Source organism: Barbatula barbatula (assembly GCF_947034865.1).
Source record: "Barbatula barbatula genome assembly, chromosome: 10".
NCBI classification, from domain to species: Eukaryota; Metazoa; Chordata; class Actinopteri; order Cypriniformes; family Nemacheilidae; genus Barbatula; species Barbatula barbatula.
The window spans coordinates 8,129,602-8,149,389 of NC_136773.1; the positions used below are offsets into that span (position 1 = coordinate 8,129,602).

General features: G+C 41.1%; 1 protein-coding gene across 2 annotated transcripts in view; it reads right to left on the minus strand.

The window, feature by feature from the left end:
* Positions 1-3,411: 3,411 nt before the first annotated feature.
* Positions 3,412-19,788, minus strand: part of mafa (MAF bZIP transcription factor a) — a 93,061-nt gene continuing 76,684 nt past the window's right edge. For both annotated transcript variants that reach the window (XR_013787213.1, XM_079465846.1), the window contains one exon: positions 3,412-10,647. Coding sequence is in view for 1 of the 2 variants with exons in the window: in XM_079465846.1 (XP_079321972.1) it covers positions 6,143-7,435 (1,293 nt within the window). In the remaining variant the exon portion in view is untranslated. The remainder of the gene's footprint in view (positions 10,648-19,788) is intronic.

The following is a 19,788-nucleotide window of genomic DNA, read 5'->3' on the forward strand; positions in this document are numbered from 1 at the left end:
CGAAACGAAAGTATCAAAATTCAAATGCACAGAACAGGATGAATGCACGTGTGTTGCCTGATCTACAAATGTGTCCTTGGTGTGCGTCAAATGATTATATATTAACACCAAATACAACATTTATATTAAAAAATCTGTCTCTATTTGTACAAATTGTTTTGTGTTTATAAAAATCTAAATTTATTCATAAGGCATTTGTTTGTGATTAGTAAAATACATGTGCAACATGTATCACGTTCACGGATGATTGCACAAGCATTTGTTTATAGTTTTGAGAAAAAATGCATCCCATAGACAAGGAGCATGCGCACAGTCACTTTCACTTGTGTGCAGGAAAGAGAGAGAAAGCACTTTGTTCGCGAAGTTCAGCTGTGTTGTTTGATATGTGCGCACATGCTTTAGTTCCGCCACCCCTCCCCCCACACGCATCGCATGTTTTCGGAAATAATCATACAGCTCTCTCTGTCTTTTATAAATGTGAACAAACTAAAGATTCTGCGGATATTTGAAGGGTGTGATACTATTCTGTAAGTACTCGAGATCAACGTGAGATATACAGAAACTGTCTGAGTTAGGGCCGCTTTAAGGTCATACTAAATACTTTGTGCATGTAAAAAGCCAGTGCCCTACATGTGAAAGAACAAAGAAATGCGCATTTAAACTGCCAGTATGATTTTGTTTGATTGCAGGTGTTGAACTTGCAGCAAAAGTTGTTTTGACGTAGGAGGACATATGAATTTGAAAGCAGTGCATATATCTGACGGTGTCCCTCAAGGGTCAGGACCTGGAATGATACAATGGCTGTGTATGACCTGGACTTGTCACAGCAAAGTGGGACGTCTGTTCCCAAAAGAGATTCATCCTGACAAAAGGTCAAGGAACGAACAAAAACACTTTAAAACAGACTGGAAAAGAGGACAAAACAGGGTCAAAATATGAGTAATAATTTGAGATTTATGGATTTAGATTATTTTCCATTTAACCTTTTAATGTTTAGTGTTCATGGCATAGTTTCTCGTTTTTGTCTATTGCCTCATTTGCAAATAAATAAATTAAATTTAAACAGATAATACTTAAACATACATTATATTCTATGGTGAGCAGTATTTCATTACATGATTATAATTAATGTTAAGGTGGTGTAACTATCCAAGGATTGTAAAAACAGAAAAGTCTAAAGCAGGTTTACAAAGGTCACATTTTAATTTGTACAATAGTTGTACAGTACTGAATGGTGATGGCTGAAAGAAAATTCTCTGCATTGTAGCTGAATGATGACATGACTGCAGTGCATCCTTTCAGCTGTGTGCACAATTTGTTTTAATCACACACTTGACATACTGTCAACACAGCTTCAGGCTTGCCAGAAACTACAAAGACAGCTGATGCTGCACAGCATATTGTGAGTAATTTACATAAAGATAAAACACTGGGCTGCTGACTCCTTTTCTGGACAGCTCACGGAAATGGGAAGCCATCATTTAAAATCATCATTTTAAAATAATCTTTGCAGATTAAAAATTTAGTGATTTTGGCCTATCAAACTATAGCCTGTCTGTTGTAGTCTTAAATTTAGTTTTTGTTGTAGTCTTGCAGGAAAAACCTTACAACGTCCTATTTCTGAAAGACTTCAACCTTCATTACAGTCAAAGTATCACTGACATTTCTCAACTATTTTATGAGATGGCTAATTCTTTTGAATTTGTATTCATTCATACATTTTCGTATGATCTGCTTTCTTGCTAGTGATCAGAAGTTTTAGCAGGGGGGACTTGATTGCTACTTTTTAGAAATGCTGCTTTTTGTCACCTGCAGCGACAGCAGAAACAGTGTTACTTTTTCATGCTGCACATGAATGCTAAAAGTATACTGTTAACAGACCTGGGTCGATTACTTATTAATTGTAATCGGTTACTGATTACAGATTACATGACACAATTTGTAGTCAGTAACGTAATCTCTTACATTACATATTTTTTGTAACATAATCTGACTAATTTTGGATTACATTCAGATTACTGTTGATTTAAATCCTATTTGATGCCACATCCTGTAAATTTAAGCAGGATAATTTAGTACTATATGACTGATACAAAGTGGGAAAAAAACTATTACATTAATTAAAGCCAAATTGTCAATATGCACCTATTTTGGATTTTGTGATTTTCGGTTGAATAGAAGACTATAGTTTTAAATTATCCTCAATGATGAAATCTGTGAAAAAAACTAGTGTAAAAATATTGTCTTGATGAACCCAATCTGTCTCTCATCTCGTGGTATAAGTGTGTCGTCACACCCCTAGTGCATGCCTGTCAACATTTTTGGCACCAAATTCCGAGAGGGTGAATGGTGGCTGGGGTTTTGTGCAGGGTAAATTAAATATTTGTCATAAATATTTTAACATCTTTTAATTACTTTCATGTCAAATTCTTAAATGTAAATCAAATACATTTATTCAAAATAATATTACATTTTCATGCAGCGCACAAGGCAATGAATCCACAAATGGTATATCTGCAAGGTGTCATTTAAATTTTATATTTAAATTTTGCAAAAGTCAGAAATGAAATACATCTAAACGCGGTTTAAAAAAGTACTTGCAGTTTGTCCCTTCACATGTCCTGTAGTTTGGTTGTTTTAACTTTGTTTATTAGTTAGTTTTACATGGATGGATGGATGGATTTAGCTGTGTTTTGCAGTTATTATTTACAAGAACCGTTTACGGTCACAGTTTGGGAAATATTCCAAATATAACTCCTTTATAACTCAGTTGTTGCAGTTACTCTTTTCATAACGCAGTTTTTATAAAGGCATAGAAAGTGTAACATCATCTTATTTGGTGTTAAAAGATGATATCGGTTTTACTAGTTTAATTAGGCAGACCTGCAAAAACAATAGGCTACATTACTGACAGACATACTTTAAAACTACGAAAATATTACTTCTGCAGATCAAGTACTAGCTATGATGTAGACTTTACTGCATCTAAAATTACCTATCGATGAAACCATCTGTCCTCTCAAGTGAACGCGCGGAAACAGACCAGGAGGATCCAGCATTAAATGGAAAACACAGAGTGGAATTTGTGGACCTTTAGCGGTGAAATAACAGAAGGTTTTTAACAGGGATGTGAATCCCCTCCATTCTACTCCACTTCGGCTGCCTTAGGCTAACTTAAAGAATCACAAATATATATAAGTGGTAGGTATGTTTATTATGGAAAAAAAATAATTTCAATAATATTTAACCATTTAATCCATATAAAAGTAACTGTAGTCAGATTACAAGTACCCAGCTCTGACTAATAATAGTTAAAAACATGTTCAGTGGCAAAATAATTATTTATTAAGTTTCATACATGAAAGTTTAAACAATTTTGTGTCTAAATCTTGCAGTGTAAAGTCGACAACTAAAAATGTGCCAAGTGAGATTTTATGAAATATGTAAATTAGGCATTTAAAAACAAATATGCTATAGTAGTAATATATCTTTACTGTCATCAGTATAACATTAAATTATTTTTCTGTACATGGAATATGACAGAAAAATATTGTTATTGAGGTCTTGGAAGAATTGACTGTCAACACATCATCAGTACAACATCTCATCCAAAAAAGAATGCAACGTTGAATGAAAACAAATATTGAGATGTAAAATATAAAAAAATATGACTGTATATCAAAATTATAGCAAATTATTAGTGTGTGACTATTTTTAGCATGGCCAAATCAGAAAAGAACAGAATAACATCCCTGGATGTTTTTCAAAACCAGTTTAAATGTAAAGATTACATTTAGAACAATGTAACATCTACATTTTGAAAGATTCATTGTCGATACACCTCATGGGAATAAAAAGATATTGTAAAAACGAGGTAGTTCTATTATCCACAGTGTGTGATTAGAGATAAGTGTGTCAGTGTCCCCGTCTTAAAGGATTATTCAGGCATTTGCAAATTAAAGCCATATGCAACCATTAGAATGCTCTCACGTGAAGGAATCTGAGGGTAATATAAAGGTCTGCCTGGCAATTTTCACAGCCCAATTTGATACTGATGCTATCATTTAAGGTCCATTTAGTCTGTTTTGGTTATTTGCAATACTATACAAAGCGGCCACAAACTACAATGACTGTCTAAATGTGAACACCACAGGGCCTACATTTAGTACTCTTTCTCTTACTCTCTTCTTTCACATTTAATTTTTCATCCCACTGTAATGGGCTGTAATAAGGTAGTCTTTATAGCATGTCCATTAGGCAGCTGAACAGCCGGATATTGGCAGGTATGGAGAAAGCATTTCTCAAGTGAAATACTGACCAGTTAAAATGATGGCATCCCTGACAGTAAGTGGCTGTTGTGCACTGCTGGCTAATGACAGGTAGCATGGAACAGTACTTCATAATGATTTATTACTTGACTGTACAAGGGCTTGACAAAATAATAGAAACAATATTTTCCTAAGGAGCAACTGCCACTCACTGAATTACAGTTGGGTCAATCTTGACAGCTCTTGAATTGTGCTATCTTGCTCTCAGCAATTTGAAATTGTGTTTCTCACTCAAATGTTTTAATATTTACAGAAAGAAAACAGTAGGTTTATGTTCAAGATGGCTAAAAGGAAACAAACAAAGAATGTATTTTGTTGCCATTTATAGTATTTGATCATATGCTGTTCCAAAATTGTATGACTTCAATTGTAATGAGAAGTTAATGTATTGTAACGGTGGCGACCCGATGATACAAATAAACTTAACTAATGATGGTTAATTCTGATGAAGGTCAAATTAGTTTGGGCGCCAGACAGGCAATCCTGTCAATGGTTAAACAAATATTCCCAGACAGCCGTATTGCCACTCGTTACATAACAAATTCACTTTTTCTAACAAAAATCACAAAAACATAGAATTTGGGGTTAGAGTGTTGTATTTCAAAAATGGAGAGAGAAACCAAAAAATATTAAACACAATCCACTCATTTATAAACGGAGAATCACAACCATGATATATAAACTGAGCTCACAATCATTTTAGTTACAAGAGTCACAGATTCCCAACAGATTCAAAAATGTAGATAAAAAAAAAAAACCAATGGCGAAACAAACTGAGGTTAAACAAAATTAAACAAATTAAATACAATAAATGACAAAGAAAATCGGAGGTACACTACTCACGTCATAGTTATAGAAAGTAACTAAGTGAATAGGAAAATGTGGAAAATGCTGAGGCCAATCGTGTGGTTGTGTGTGGGGAAAAGTCCAGCCAGTTTGTATGCACGGACGCCGCCACTGTCAGCAAAGAGACTATACAGACCCCGCGGGTTGAAAACGCTCAGCGCTGGAAACCTCGTGAGTTTGCGAGTGTAAGTTTCCAGCTACACTCCCGCGTCCACTCCAGCAAAGGCAGAGCATTCACTCAACTGCGGAATACGTTACAGCCGTCAAGGTAAGGGGAAACGCGTTCACCGTCAGATTCCTTTTAACCGGTCTCCCATTTACCGCAGACGTGTTGGCTTTTGATCGCGCATGGATATAGGCTTTTCTTGAATTTCATCACTCCAGCACAACCTCGAACACCACACAAAAATTAACCTCCTTTCCCCCCGTTTCAGTTTACGTTTCTCCTTTTATGTGCTTACCTCATTTCCTTTTCCAATCTGGAGAACGGAAATGGGTGGAGACTATATTTGTTTTTATTTTGGTGTTTCAGCTTTGTTACACTCTACCTCCCTGGAAAAAACAACCCCCGGTTGTTAAAAGGGCCGTATTGTCAGAAGCCAAGAAACTCCTCCTCTTCTTCAGTGGATTCGTGGAAGATTTCCGAAAGTTTTGACTTTTCCAGGTGGGTTAACTCCTCAGCGGTGGGAAAGCATGGCTTCAGGTTGCAAACGTGAACGGTACGCACATCCTCGCCATTGTTTTCTAATGCCACACAATAATTAAGCGGTCCCAACTGTTTAATTATTCGGTAGGGACCTTTCCATTTGTTGGCAAGTTTAGCAGTAAAATGGTGAAGTGCACTTGACTGTGGAAAATTTCTCACCCATACCCGGTCTTTGTCCTTATAGACGACATCTCTTCAGGGTTTTGTTGTAGCTACGGAGCTGTCTTTCGGATGCTTTTTTGGCGCATTCCTTGGCTCTAGCTTACAACTTGGACAGATGTTCTGTGACCTCATAGGATGGAGCCGTTGGAGAAAGATTTTGTCCATGCAACAGTTTGTCCATTGGCCCTTGTAGTTTTCTCCCTAGATGAAGCTCGGCTGGAGACATACCAATGGTTTCCTGAACCGCTGAATTGATGGCAAATCTTAACTCAGGTAAGTGTTGGTCCCACCTTTTATGATTGTCATTGACATAAGCTGAAATCATCTGTTTTAATGTTCTATTCACTCGCTCTGTTAAGTTTGTCTGGGGATGGTATGCTGTAGTCATTTTCTGAGTGACTTTCCATGTAGCACAGATGTCTCGAAAGACAGCTGACATGAACTGGGTGCCTCGATCAGATGGGATGAAATCCAGAACCCCCCACCGAGTGAGGATGTTTTCTCTGAGATGTGAAGCAACCGTTTGAGCAGTAGCCTTTCGCAAAGGAAAAAGTTCCACCCATCGGGAATAGTAATCCACAAACACTAGTAGATATTCATATCTTTGGGGGCTGCGTGGCAGAGGACCCATGATATCTACTCCCAACATCTCGTTTGGACGACTCGTGGTGGTCTGTTGAATTTTTCCTGCTGGTTTTCGGTTCTCATTTTTCAATGTTTGGCATTTCATGCATCTTTTTACATATTGTCTGACAGAGGTCCACATGGCTGGCCAGAAAGCGACCTGATGCACTCTCTGGTACGTTTTGTAAATCCCTAAATGACCACTTAAGGGATTTGCATGGTAATGGTGGAGAATGCTTGGGGTAAGTGTAGCAGGGACATAGATTCTATAGTGCACTTGTCCATTTGTCAAATGAGTTTGATGATAGAGTTTGTCTTCAACCACTTTATATTGGTCTTGCACAGAAGAATCATTTTCTGCTAGCGACTGAAATATCTTGGTAATTTCCGTATCTTTGTGTTGTTCTTCCCAGATGTCCACTGCTGAAATTGGAATCCCAGTTTCCTCCTTCCGAATGGAGTACAATGTGCATCCGGGTGTGGAGTGCATTCGGGATAAAGCATCTGGGGCTTCATTGAGTTTTCCTTTCCTGTACTCCACCACAAAGTCGAATTTCTGCAGTCGGAGCACCCAACGAATTAGACGTACCGTGGTTTTTGTGGAATTCAAGACCCACTGAAGAGCTGAATGATCCGTCACTATGGTGAAGAGTTTCGGTTCCAGATAATGTTGCCATTTTTCTAGCGCCCACACTATTGCCAAACACTCTTTTTCAGTGGCCGAGTAATTTAGCTCAGCTTTGGTTAAAGTACGGCTACCATAGGCCATGACTTCTTCTAAACCATGCGTCTTCCGTTGTGTTAACACCGCACCCAATCCTGAGTCACTGGCATCAGTGTAGACAACAAAAGGAAGGTTGAGATCCGGATGACCCAGAATGGGGGGTCAGGTGAGACAGGTTTTCAATTTCTCAAAGGCTTGTTGACACTGTGGTGACCACTGGAAAGTGCGTCCCTTTTTCTTCAAGGCGTTTATAGGCTCAGCTATGCGAGAGAAATTTGGCACAAACCGATGGTACCATCCTGCCAGCCCGAGAAATCGTTGAACTTCCTTAAGGGTCTTGGGTACAGGGAAAGAGCGGATGGCCTCTACTTTGCTGGGGTCAGCAGAGATGCCTTTCGTGTTTACCACATGTCCCAGAAAGGTCAATTCCTTAAGGCAAAATTTACTCTTTTTCAGGTTAATCGTTAAACCTGCTGTGTGCAATCGGGTGAAGACAGTCTGAAGATCATGAAAGTGTTGGGTGACAGAGGGTGAGTAAATAATAATGTCGTCAATGTACACAAAACATATTCTTCCGCGTAGTTCACCCAGGACAGTCTCCATTAATCGCTGAAATGTCGCTGGAGCATTTTTCAGCCCAAAAGGCATGACATTGAATTGGTATAAACCAGATGGAGCGATGAATGCAGTCTTGGGCTTGCTCTCTGATTCCATAGTCACCTGCCAGTACCCACTGTTTAGGTCGACGCTGGAAAAGATAACTGCACCACTGAGAGACTCCAATATCTCTGTAATATTAGGTAGAGGATAGGCATCTCGCTCAGTGATAGCATTGACCCTCCTGTAGTCCACACAGAATCTCAAGCTGCCATCTTTCTTTGGGACCAGGACAATGGGTGAAGCCCAAGCAGAGTGAGACGGTTCTATGAGACCCTTTTTCAACATCTCATTAATATGTTCTTGTACCACATTTTGTTTCTCTGGGGTTAATCTGTATGGACGCTGTTTGATGGGTACAGGGTGGACAGTATACAGACAATGCTGAAGTACTGTTGTTCTTCCGAGCTGGAGGGTGCAGACTTGAGGATTGTTTTCCAGGAGGTGAAGCAGTTTGTACTTTTCCTCAGGTGGTAAGTGGGCAATGTCTACTAGAGTCCCTATTAACGTTGTATCCTCCAAATTATCTGGTTGCTGGGATACCCTTGCACCTTGTGGTGGAGGAACAGAGCTGAACAATGAGAGGGTCTGGTCTGTCTTTTTATTGTTGGCTTCCTTTTTCCTTTTTCGACTATAGCTTTTCCTGTCCAGATGCCAATGGTAATAGGGACAACTTACTGTTGAGGTATGGACTCAAGTTTAGGAGTAAATGTTCCCGTCATGGTAGATGATTTGAATGGAGGTGTGACAGACTGGGCGGTATTAGATTGTGTTCCACCAGCCTTCTGTGAGGGAAACGTTCGCTTATTTCCAGGATAATGATGGGGATTTGGAGGCACTGGTGAAGAGTATTGAGGACAGTTTCCAGGGGGATGCTGACCCTTACATCTCCAGCATTGGACAACCGGTCTTTCAACTTAGCGATGGGTGGTAGGTTTAGGTGGTATAGACGAAGTTACTGTCCGCCCATCATAATTCAACTGTTGAGCATAGTCTTTTTCCAGTTGATGACCAAGTTTTACCAGTTCATCCACTGTACTTACTCGGCTGCGAAGTTGGCTGGCGAGGTATGGTTTGATATTCTTCAGCATCATCTTAACTAACTCAATTTCCGTCAACTCCGGTCTCCAGCGCTTGCATAGAGCTCTGTAGGTGAAAGCGAAATCTCTAATGGTTTCCTTTTCTCCTTGAATTCTGGTGCGAACACGTTCAGCTAACTCATCCTCATAATCCTCTGCAAGAAAGGCTGAGAGGAAGGCCGACTCGAACTCGTTCCAGGTGTTAACTGTGGATCTAGCCACCTCCCACCAGTCCCGTGCGGTACCATAGAGGACAGTGCGAAAGGTTGCCAGGATGTCTGCATCATCCAGGGGGTGTAATGCTAGAAAGTCTTGACATCTGGTCAAGTACAACAGGGGGTCGCCATCCTCTGAAGGTCTGCCAAAGGAAGGAAAGGTTAGTTTCAAATGGTCACTCTTGACCCCAGATGTTGGCTCGGGAGAAAATGGAAGCATAGACGGGGTGGTGTGGTGGGATGTTCCGACTTCTGTAACAGTGGTGTGAAGGGGTGCTTGGGATATCATTGGTTGAATATCACTCACGGTTTTCCCAGATGTTTTGAAATAATTAATTGTTTCGAATTTCAGCTCTTTCAGGGAGTCACTTAAGGTATCCAGTTGGACACTACATTGACTGATCTTCCGGGAAAGTTGGCCACAATCTTGCCGAGAACTCTCCCGCATGCTCTGAATGTCCTTCTGCACTTCAAGCTGCAATTGTTCCACCATGAATCGGACTTCAGAGACTACGGTGTGTTCACTTATGTGCATTTCTCCTGCTACCATCACCTTCATTGCCTTTTTTTTAGTTGATCAGAGTCCTCTCCCTCACGTTGTTGCTGTGCAGTGATCGTGGTTTGAAGCTGCTGATGGTTGGAGTTAATATTAGCAGTCAAGGTTTCAAACTTGGCGTTATGTTGTGAGGTTGTAGATGCAAATTCCTGGGTAAGTACCTTCAAAGCTTGGTCCTGCTGTTTGAGACAGCTAAACAGGATATCCCAATTCCCTTTTATTTGTTCTGACAACTGATAAATTCCTCTACCAGGAGTTGGGAGAATTCCAGGCAATTCTTGCTGTGTTCCTGAAGGAGGGGAAGTTTCTGTGGAGGTGCACAACTGCATGAGATCCGTCGGTGAGGGAGCATTTTCCCCAATCGGTGGAGGAGAAAAACGCACTTGGGTTCTTAGTCAAGTCAAGTCAAGTCAGCTTTATTTATATAGCACTTTTTACAATTTTCATTGTTACAAAGCAGCTGTACAAGAAAAAATGACTATAAGTAAAACATAAAAGGTTATGGAATTCAAAACACAGGTCAAATATCAGACACACAATAAATTCCTATATGCAGTGTTAATTAAATAAGACTACCAAATTCTAGCAGCCCCCCCGGCCAGGCAAAACAGTGCAAAACAGTATGCAAACGGTGGCGAGGAAGAGAAGGACTGTGAACCAATGTGGGTGTAGAGTAGAATGTGGGAACAGGAGGTGGTCTGGGTTGTTGGAGGGTTTGTTGCACTGGGACCCAGTTGGGAGTCGCAATGTCTGGAGGATCATATAATAGGAAGTATATAGGAAGTATAATTAAAGTAGAATGCAACTTGGGGCCTTCAAGCTCCATAGAGCAGCATAAAAGTAAGTAAAATTGACTCTCTCAATGTTTCAAGGCTTTGTGTAAACAACAAAATAGTTACATAAAAAACATTAATTATCTTCTCGTGTTTAACAGCTGTAGTAACCATTATCTTTCATTGTATTGAAAATTATATTTTTTCTGTATGTTTTTTCGTGAGCAATGATTATTGTCACAGCAAGAATAAACCAAAGACACTAAAGCTTGAGATCGAACAGTACTGTACCCTTGCAGGCCTTATCCTCTTACTCTGGATCCACTCTTATACATGTTGTTCAATAGACTGCCAAGCAAGACCAATAAAACCTCTCTGCAAGGTAGAGCCCTGAACAATGGTGTGCAGATAAACTAAATGGTTTCTTGAGGAGTTCTAAGAGTAAGAAGAAAGACTAAAAAAGAACAAGAATGGGACATCAGATTAACTTTTTTTCATGTCAGTTTTCACCCATTCCACAAAGTCTTGTGCAACCAGACCAATAAATATTGGGTATAATGTCTAGTCCACACTGCAGCTTAGTTGTCTTTTCTACTAAGCAATTAAAATAAAAAGCAGCAAACAAAGTTGAAAAGTCGCATGTTCTCCTGTAAAAAACACACAGAAATCTCACACTTTTAATCATAACTATGAACTTCAAACGTCTGTGATGTGAAAGAGCAACACACACCATCACATTTTGTTTTTGTTTCATTTTTTAGGGGAACGGGATTATGTAAAAACATTAAAGGGCTACTACAGCTACAGAATACCATGATAAAATGAATAAGTGAAAAACATAGTTTTATTTCAGATTCATGAGTTTGTTGAAACTTTCTAGACGAAACCCAAATAGAGAATATACTGTACAAAGTCCAAAGATGGAAAATATAAATTGTCCATAGGAGTGACAGTGTGAATGTATGTGTCTGTGTGTTTTAGCTATATGGTGGACTGACCACCTGTCCTTGGTAGTTCCCTGTCATGAGCCAAATAGAGATGGACAGATGGTTTGCACATCATTACCATGAAGTGTTTTGCAGCTGAATGGTATGGGGAATTAAAAAAGTTTCTTTATCTCCTATATGAGGAAATAAAACCGCAAATATGTCTAGAGTCGGAGCAATATGGGAGGAAATGGAAACCAAAATAAATATATTTGTTTAAGTTGTTTTCAAAACCACTGACTTCTGTGAAAGGGCAGTTGACAACCAGGGAAAGTACCAGTGACAGAACGAAATAGACCCCACCATGGGCGTAGGTTTAGGGGGGGAAGCTAGGTACTAGTCCCAATCAATATTTTGAGATGACAAATTTGTCCCCACCAATATTTAGCAAAAGCTCCTATGAACTGCTCTTTGGATCTTTGTGCTGCTATTTGGATCGATTCCAACGGCCAGGACGACTACAGTACAAGAAACGCCGTAACAACGATTGGCGGCGGGGTATCTGAGGCTACACGCGCGGGCCGGGACTACTTTTGTGCTTGCAATGGCAGCGAGCGAGCGAGTGGTGTGTCGGCTCGTGTTGACGACGCCGACGGTAAGTTACCGGGCCAGAGTAAAACATATTAATATTCAGTTTTTTGCCCCTTTTTGTACTTTGTTGATCAGCTATGACACCCAAGAAGAAGAAAGGGGACATATGAAGCTTTTTCATGAAGCAGAGTGTAAGTAGGCAAAATAACTAACCAAATAAACTAGCAGTAGTGACTGACCAGGCTTTCAAATGCAGATTCTACTGTGGGAAATAGTATTAACTGGTGATAGTATGTGTTACCCAGGATGATAGAATGCTACGTCAGCAAGTCACTGAATGTGAATCTTAACTTAGAATCTTGCAGTCAACATAAACAGTGGACATGAGACATTTTTCGTTTCTACATTCAGTTTATGTATTTGTGAGTGTAGCCTACCCTACATGCAGAGAAAACCACCCACAGTTTAATGAAGGACTGTGGGTGGTTTCATAAATTGCCAGACACATGTGCTGGAAAAACGTGTTGGCAATGTTAAAAAGGCAAAAGTTAAAAACTATTATTTTTTGAGAGTGCATTTTTGAGATTATAAAGTTATACTAACTCTTTAGGGACAGTATACAGGATGGTGTATCGGGGTCATGATACAATATAATGAGATGAAGTAGATGCACTTCTGTATTGTGATATTCTGTATGCCAACAGTCTGAAATAAAAAAGGAAATCGCCCTTAAAGCACTGGTATCTTACAACAAAATAATTCCAGGGGGAGGAGGGGATGTCCCCACCAAAGCTGAGACCAAACCTACGCCCATGGACCCCACAGGGGACGGCATGGGTAGCAGGAACCATAACTCCATCCATCCATCCATTTTCTTCCGCTTATCCGGGACCGGGTCGCGGGGGCAGCAGTCTAAGCAGAGATGCCCAGACATCCCTCACCCTAGACACTTCCTCCAGCTCTTCCGGGGGGACACCGAGGCGTTCCCAGGCCAGCCGGGAGACATAGTCCCACCAGCGTGTCCTAGGTCTTCCCCGGGGTCTCCTCCCGGTCGGACGGGCCCGGAACACCTTCCGAGGAAGGCGTCCAGTAGGCATCCGTAACAGATGCCCAAGCCACCTCAGCTGACCCCTCTCGATGTGGAGGAGCAGCGGCTCTACTCCGAGCTCCTCGCGGGTGACCGAGCTTCTCACCCTATCTCTAAGGGATCGCCCAGCCACCCTGCGGAGGAAGCTCATTTCAGCCGCCTGTATCCGGGATCTTGTCCTTTCGGTCATGACCCAAAGCTCATGACCATAGGTGAGAGTAGGAACGTAGATTGACCGGTAAATTGAGAGCTTCGCCTTGCGGCTCAGCTCTTTCTTCACCACGACGGACCGGTACATCGACCGCATTACTGCAGAAGCTGCACCGATCCGTCTGTCAATCTCCCGTTCCCTCCTCCCCTCACTCGTGAACAAGACCCCGAGATACTTAAACTCCTCCACTTGAGGAAGGAACTCTCCACCAACCTGAAGTGGGCAAGCCACCCTTTTCCGACTGAGGACCATGGCCTCGGATTTGGAGGTACTGATTTTCATTCCAGCCGCTTCACACTCTGCTGTAAACCGTCCCAGTGCATGCTGAAGGTCCTGGTTTGAAGGGGCCAACACGACGACATCATCCGCAAATAGCAGAGACGAGATCGTGTGGTCCCCAAACCTGACACCCTCCGGCCCCTGGCTGCGCCTAGAAATTCTGTCCATAAAAATTACGAACAGAACCGGTGACAAAGGGCAGCCCTGCCGGAGTCCGACATGCACTGGGAACAGGTCCGACTTACTGCCGGCAATGCGAACCAAGCTCCTGCTTCGGTCGTACAGGGACCTGACAGCCCTTAGCAAAGGACCACAGACCTCCATACAGACCCCCCATAGGGTGCTTCGGGAGAACCATAACTACGTAGTGTAAATGGTCCACCCATCTATGACTAATTATATGGCTTATAGAATACCATTGGAGTCAGCAAGAGCAGGGGTACAACATGTCTCAGGGACAGACAACACAGCAACAGACTCAAGAGCGTAAATGACAACGAGTCAGGAGATCAGCACAAATAATGTTGGAACAATAGGACTGTCAGGAAATGAACTACAGAGTAGTGTTATCAGAAGTCCTGTACCAAGTTGGTACCTAAAACTAAAAAAGTTGTCAGTAATATATTTTTATAAGACCCAGTGCCACCGAGGTACCAGGTCAACCTGTCTGACAAGTTGTCAGTCAGAAACTGACGCAATGAGACATGATGAGCAAAAAAGCGTGGCATCGACCCACAAGAGATAATATTTATAATATCACAAAGTGATCTGATCGTGATTAAACCTGAAGACAATGTAATAAACAACCAAAACCAATTCATAAAGTTCGGCCTACTTAATATTAGATCACTAAATTCAAATAATTTATTGTAAATGAAATTATTACGGACAACAGTTTGATATACCTTGTCTTACCGAAATCTGGCTTAAACCAAATGATACGAGTGTACCCATCCAAGCGACTGTTATATGCATGAGCTTTGTCCGGTTGGTCAAGGTGGTGGTGTCGCAACAATCTTTAGAGACTTTCTTACTGTAACTCAGAGAACTGTGAATGTCTGCTTCCCAGGCGAGTTCAACTGCCACTTCGGCGAGATCCACTGCTACGCTTTGCGGACCCACCTGGCTCATCCCTGATAGGTGGCAAACCTCACAGAGGGATGAGGACGAACTTTCTGTCATTGCATTGGACAAGTACCTTCTGGAATCAGATGCAGAAGATCTCTCTGAGCTCCGGCCTCCTCAAGACTGATGCTGAGATGTCAGCCATGCTTGCCCAGGCAACCGCCCTCCCCGAAATGCTCGTGACTTGTGGTTTCTGGGGTTGGAGCGTGGTCAAAGGCCACACACCGCGCTGGTGCCATTTTCCCAGAGGTGCATGAGGAGCTCCCTAAGTCCTGGAATGCACCCTTCTCAGATCCGGACAGCACCTCGCTACTAGAGGCGAACGCCACTGCCTGTGATGACCGTAAGTACAGTCTTCTTGGTATGACCACAATTGATTCCACTGGAAGATTACATCTCGCAGTAGCGCTCACTCGTGACTCAGTGTCGCTCTGCTTGAGGTTGTAATACAGCTCAACGCCGTGTTAAGACAGGTCCCCACAATGTTGAGACAGACCGAAGGGTAATGTCTCGGTTACGACTGTAACCTCCGTTCCCCGACGCTTCGCCAGCTTGTTGCAGCGACCGGGAGTTACCTTTCAGGTTCATCAGCCCAAAGGGTGAATCTTCCATTTATATGTAAGTACGGGGGGGGGGGGTGGGGGTGAGACTGACGTGCCTGTGCCATTCGCCAAGCCCATTGGCATTTTTTAATTCCTCTCGGAGATGATAGGTTCTCAAGATCCATCCCCAGTCTGTCTCTCAACACAACGTCTCGTTCCCTCCATCAGGGAACGGAGGATACAGTCGTAACTGAGACAATTTCTTTGATAAAGTATACCTTACGAAAATGAACCATGTTATTACAGTAACCATGTTTTTTTATTTAACTGTAGTAAAACCCCTGATGTGTCCCAATTCGCCTACTTACTGTCTGCTATGCACATAAAGTATATAAATTTAATAGTAAACCTTCCTGGGTACTTTAAGAAAACTTATTTCAGCATACATACCAATATTTTACTATTTAAGATGGATATGCTAATTGGGGCACAGCAAAACATTTGTAAACCTTGGTAATTTTTTGTAATGGATTTGGAAATGTCCTACTCTCTGAAGTTCTAAAGTTGAGGAACCCATTCCTTCCCTCCCCACAAGATCTATTTGTTCTCTCAACGTTTTTTATTGATAATCAGACACACTTTTTCCCACATGTTTACATTTGTACATATTTTCAAGTCTGCTTTAATGGACCCTTTTAAGTGTAAATGCAATTGACCCAAAGGGATTACATATGGCAGAGGACCTCGCTGACCCCCTCACTCAAGGAATGTGCTTTGCCTCTTCCACCCACCACACCTCTGGCTGCGTCCCTGTCGACAGATACCAGCTAACCACAAAGCATTATAGACTGCATTTTTGTTGAGCTTAAATGGGTGTTCCACTGGCGATCAATGGTGGGGTCAGATAGAAATGATAGCGCAGCATCAGAGGAGATGGGTAATGCTATACCAGACCAGGAAACAGGAGGGTAGACTAAAGCCCCCGTGCCTAGCAGAAATGCCTAGATAGAAAGAAGCTGTCTTGGCTGTGTTAAAGGAAACAATAAAATATTAAGGGACACTGGATATCTCGTCTCCTCTGCCTGCAGGCTAGAAAACATAGGGAGGTAACTCTGCCCACGTGCATCTGGGGCATTTGTGTGCGTTTAAGATAAAGGAGAGGTCAGTATAGACAACTGAAGAGGACAGTGGCTATTGATGCTACTATTTGAAATTTGAAATTGACAAATTAATTTGGGGAGGGGTGTTGTGTAACTATGTTAGAGAGTATAACTTCGCTGCTTGGTTTTAGCTCAATATTTGTTTCTGCTATAAAAACTATAAAAAAAAATTCTGTTACAAATAGACATTTAAGGTTTCTAGAACAATAAAATTACAACAATAGTAACAGAAGGGTACATTTAACAGACAGAGGGTAAGTTTGATTTTCAAAAATAAGCTGCAGCAGATGAGCGGACGAGAGAGACTGGCTGGGAAGAAAACGTGTGTGCTCTCAGAGGCGTGGTGTTTGACGACGTACCGTCCTTACTTTGCGCTTTCACTTAACAATAACTCAGAATAACATTTACATTTAGGCATTTGGCAGACGCTTTTATCCAAAGCGACTTACATTGCATTACCCTATACATTTATACCTGGGTATCTGCAATCCCCTGGGGTCGAACCCACAACCTTGCGTTTGTTAACGCAATGCTCTTACCACTGACCCCGACTCCTTTCTTCACATACGACGAACCCCGCTACACTGGTGCTGAAACCCGGGAAGGAAGGAGAAGAAGCTGCCGTCATGCAGTCCCCGCACACACAGTTTTGTTTGCTTCATTTATTTTTTTGTCTTTCAGATCTCTCAGAGCACGGCCATTCTAAACATTTAGAGGCCCTAAGAAACATTTATTTTGGTGGCGCATCACAGCATCCCCTCCACATTTTAGAATAAATAACGTATTTTTACACTATAAAAATTTTACAATTTTAATGAGAAAGTTAATGATATTATTAAAAAGTCTGTTTCAATTTGAAATTGTTTGAATTCAATTATATTTTATGGCAGCCAGTATTTTTTGCAACTATTTTACAGTAACACAGCCATCACTTTTCCACTCTTTTGGATGAGTATAGGAGAAAAGCACCATCATAAATAAAAGACTTAGAATTGCTAGTGTTTATTCTCTTTATAGCGGTAGCGAACCCTCTGGGTCCTCTGTGAAGACTTGAACTATCGTAAAAAATAACATTTAAAAACTTAAAAATAGGCCCTTTTTTCCATTACATATGCATTTTTGACTTCCTGGATCGTGATTTCTAAGTCTCACAAGATGTGATTCAAAATCACAGACCAGTCGCAGTTCTGCAATGTCATAAGCTGTCTGCACAGCCTGGGCATGCTGCAAGAAGTCGAACGTGTGCTTTTATAGGGGTTGGGGCACCTTCTAGTAGCATACGGCCGGCTGACAGTACAGTAAATAGAAACAAAATAGCTTTGTCTATTGATAACTCTGTCTGGGGTTTGTTCACCAACAGTCTCATAAAGCGTAAGAAGCACACAAAGTTGGTTCGCACACCGCCAAAAAAACTGCGAAAGAATAAGAACAGCATGTGGATGAACTTTGTTACCAAGTCTGGAAAGTCAATATTCGCTAATGCTTTATAGCCATACATTCAGAGACTGGACCAATGGGTTATAACTTATAGTTTTTGCTGCCTGTCTTTGCTGGTGGACAAGTTTATAGGGATACTGTAGGTGTGTTCTACTTCCACTTCAAAATAAATAAATAATGACAGACTATTAAGGCCAAAGTAGGGGTTGACAATCTTATCATCAGGTACAGTGGGTTATTTAACAGTCCAGTAGCATTTTAACAAAGAATTTAAATAAAGTAAACAAAATAAAAATAAAAGAAAATGAAACTGCATCTTCACTTAATTAATTAAATAAACACACTGATTTAAAATAAAGAAACAAAACTTCTTTAGTCAAGAACAGTTCATGATTTTGTTGTTTCATCAACATTGACGACAAAAACAGCAGCAGGTTTTTAGTCCATACGCAAGGGATACTGTAATGCAGCCAGAGAAAAAGTGAGAGTGTGATCAGGACACAACGTGAAGTGGAGGGTCTTCTTATATCACACAGAAGGGGCTTTGTCCGCAATAACAAGTCACTTTAATTCACTGATCCAATGTAGGTATACATATCCAACTGTTGGTTTCACGTATGACATAAGAGACTGTTTTCATGTGTTTTTGACATATGCTGCATGTTAGGACAGGTGCGCGTAGCCAAGACTCAAGTAGACGGCTACATATATGCTTTCGAAAAACTATTGCAGTAGTTTAATGTTATGTGTGTTAAAGTTCGACACGCGTTACAGTTATGGAGGCCCCACGTCCAAGCCTGAGGCCCTAGGCAACTGCCTGCTCTGCCTATAGAAGGCACTGGCCCTGTGTCAGAGGCAAGAACAAGCGGTATTCTGCCCCGGGTGCCCACAAACAGGCCTGGCAATATTGATCTGTTTTTTTGCAAAAGAACATTAAGTAATGTGTAAAATAAATGTCAAACAAAGAAGCTATCATCTTGCAAATAGATAAACACACCCATTGCATTTATAAATATATTGATTAGGTCTATTGTAGTTTTTTAAATGTTTTACTTTTAACTGTGCATTTGAACTGTTATAAATTATCTTAGAAGTAGCCTAAAATTCCGTTAAAGTTTTGTACACCAAAGCACTCTGTGGAGAGGGGGCGTGGTCAAGCGAGGTCGGCGGCAAAAGGATGAGATAAGCGTGTGTAAGTAGGTCAATTACACTTTGTGAACACCTGTGTCTCGTAACAGTAATTGGTGGGGGATTCAAAATCCAGCTGCAGCAGACGAGCGGATGAGAGAGCGGCTGGGAAGCAAACGTGTGTGCTCTTGCGAGAGAGGCGTAGTGGTTGACGATGTACCATCCTTACTTTGCGTTTTCACCCAACATTAACTTAGAATAACAGTGGCGCCTTGGCTTTTGAGCCTTGTTGACTTTGGTGCTTCATGCCATTGTGTTTCGCGTTTCCTACTGTTTAGAGTGTTAAGAGTGTTTTGAGACTGTGCTGCGAGTGATTATTTTAAGATTGTGATTTCTGACTTCTATTTATTCTTTGTTAACCGACCCACGCCTGTTTAACTACGATTTTGGATTCTGTTTTACATCATTGGCCACGTACCTGTCGCCTACATTTATCTCATGTAAATATTTTATATATATCCCTTTGCCAAGACAAGGGAGGTAGGGGGTTTGACGCCATTTTATTTTGTATCTATCTTTTCACCTTGTTTTCGTTTAGGGAGGTAGGTAAGTTTAAATTGTATTTTGTTTTT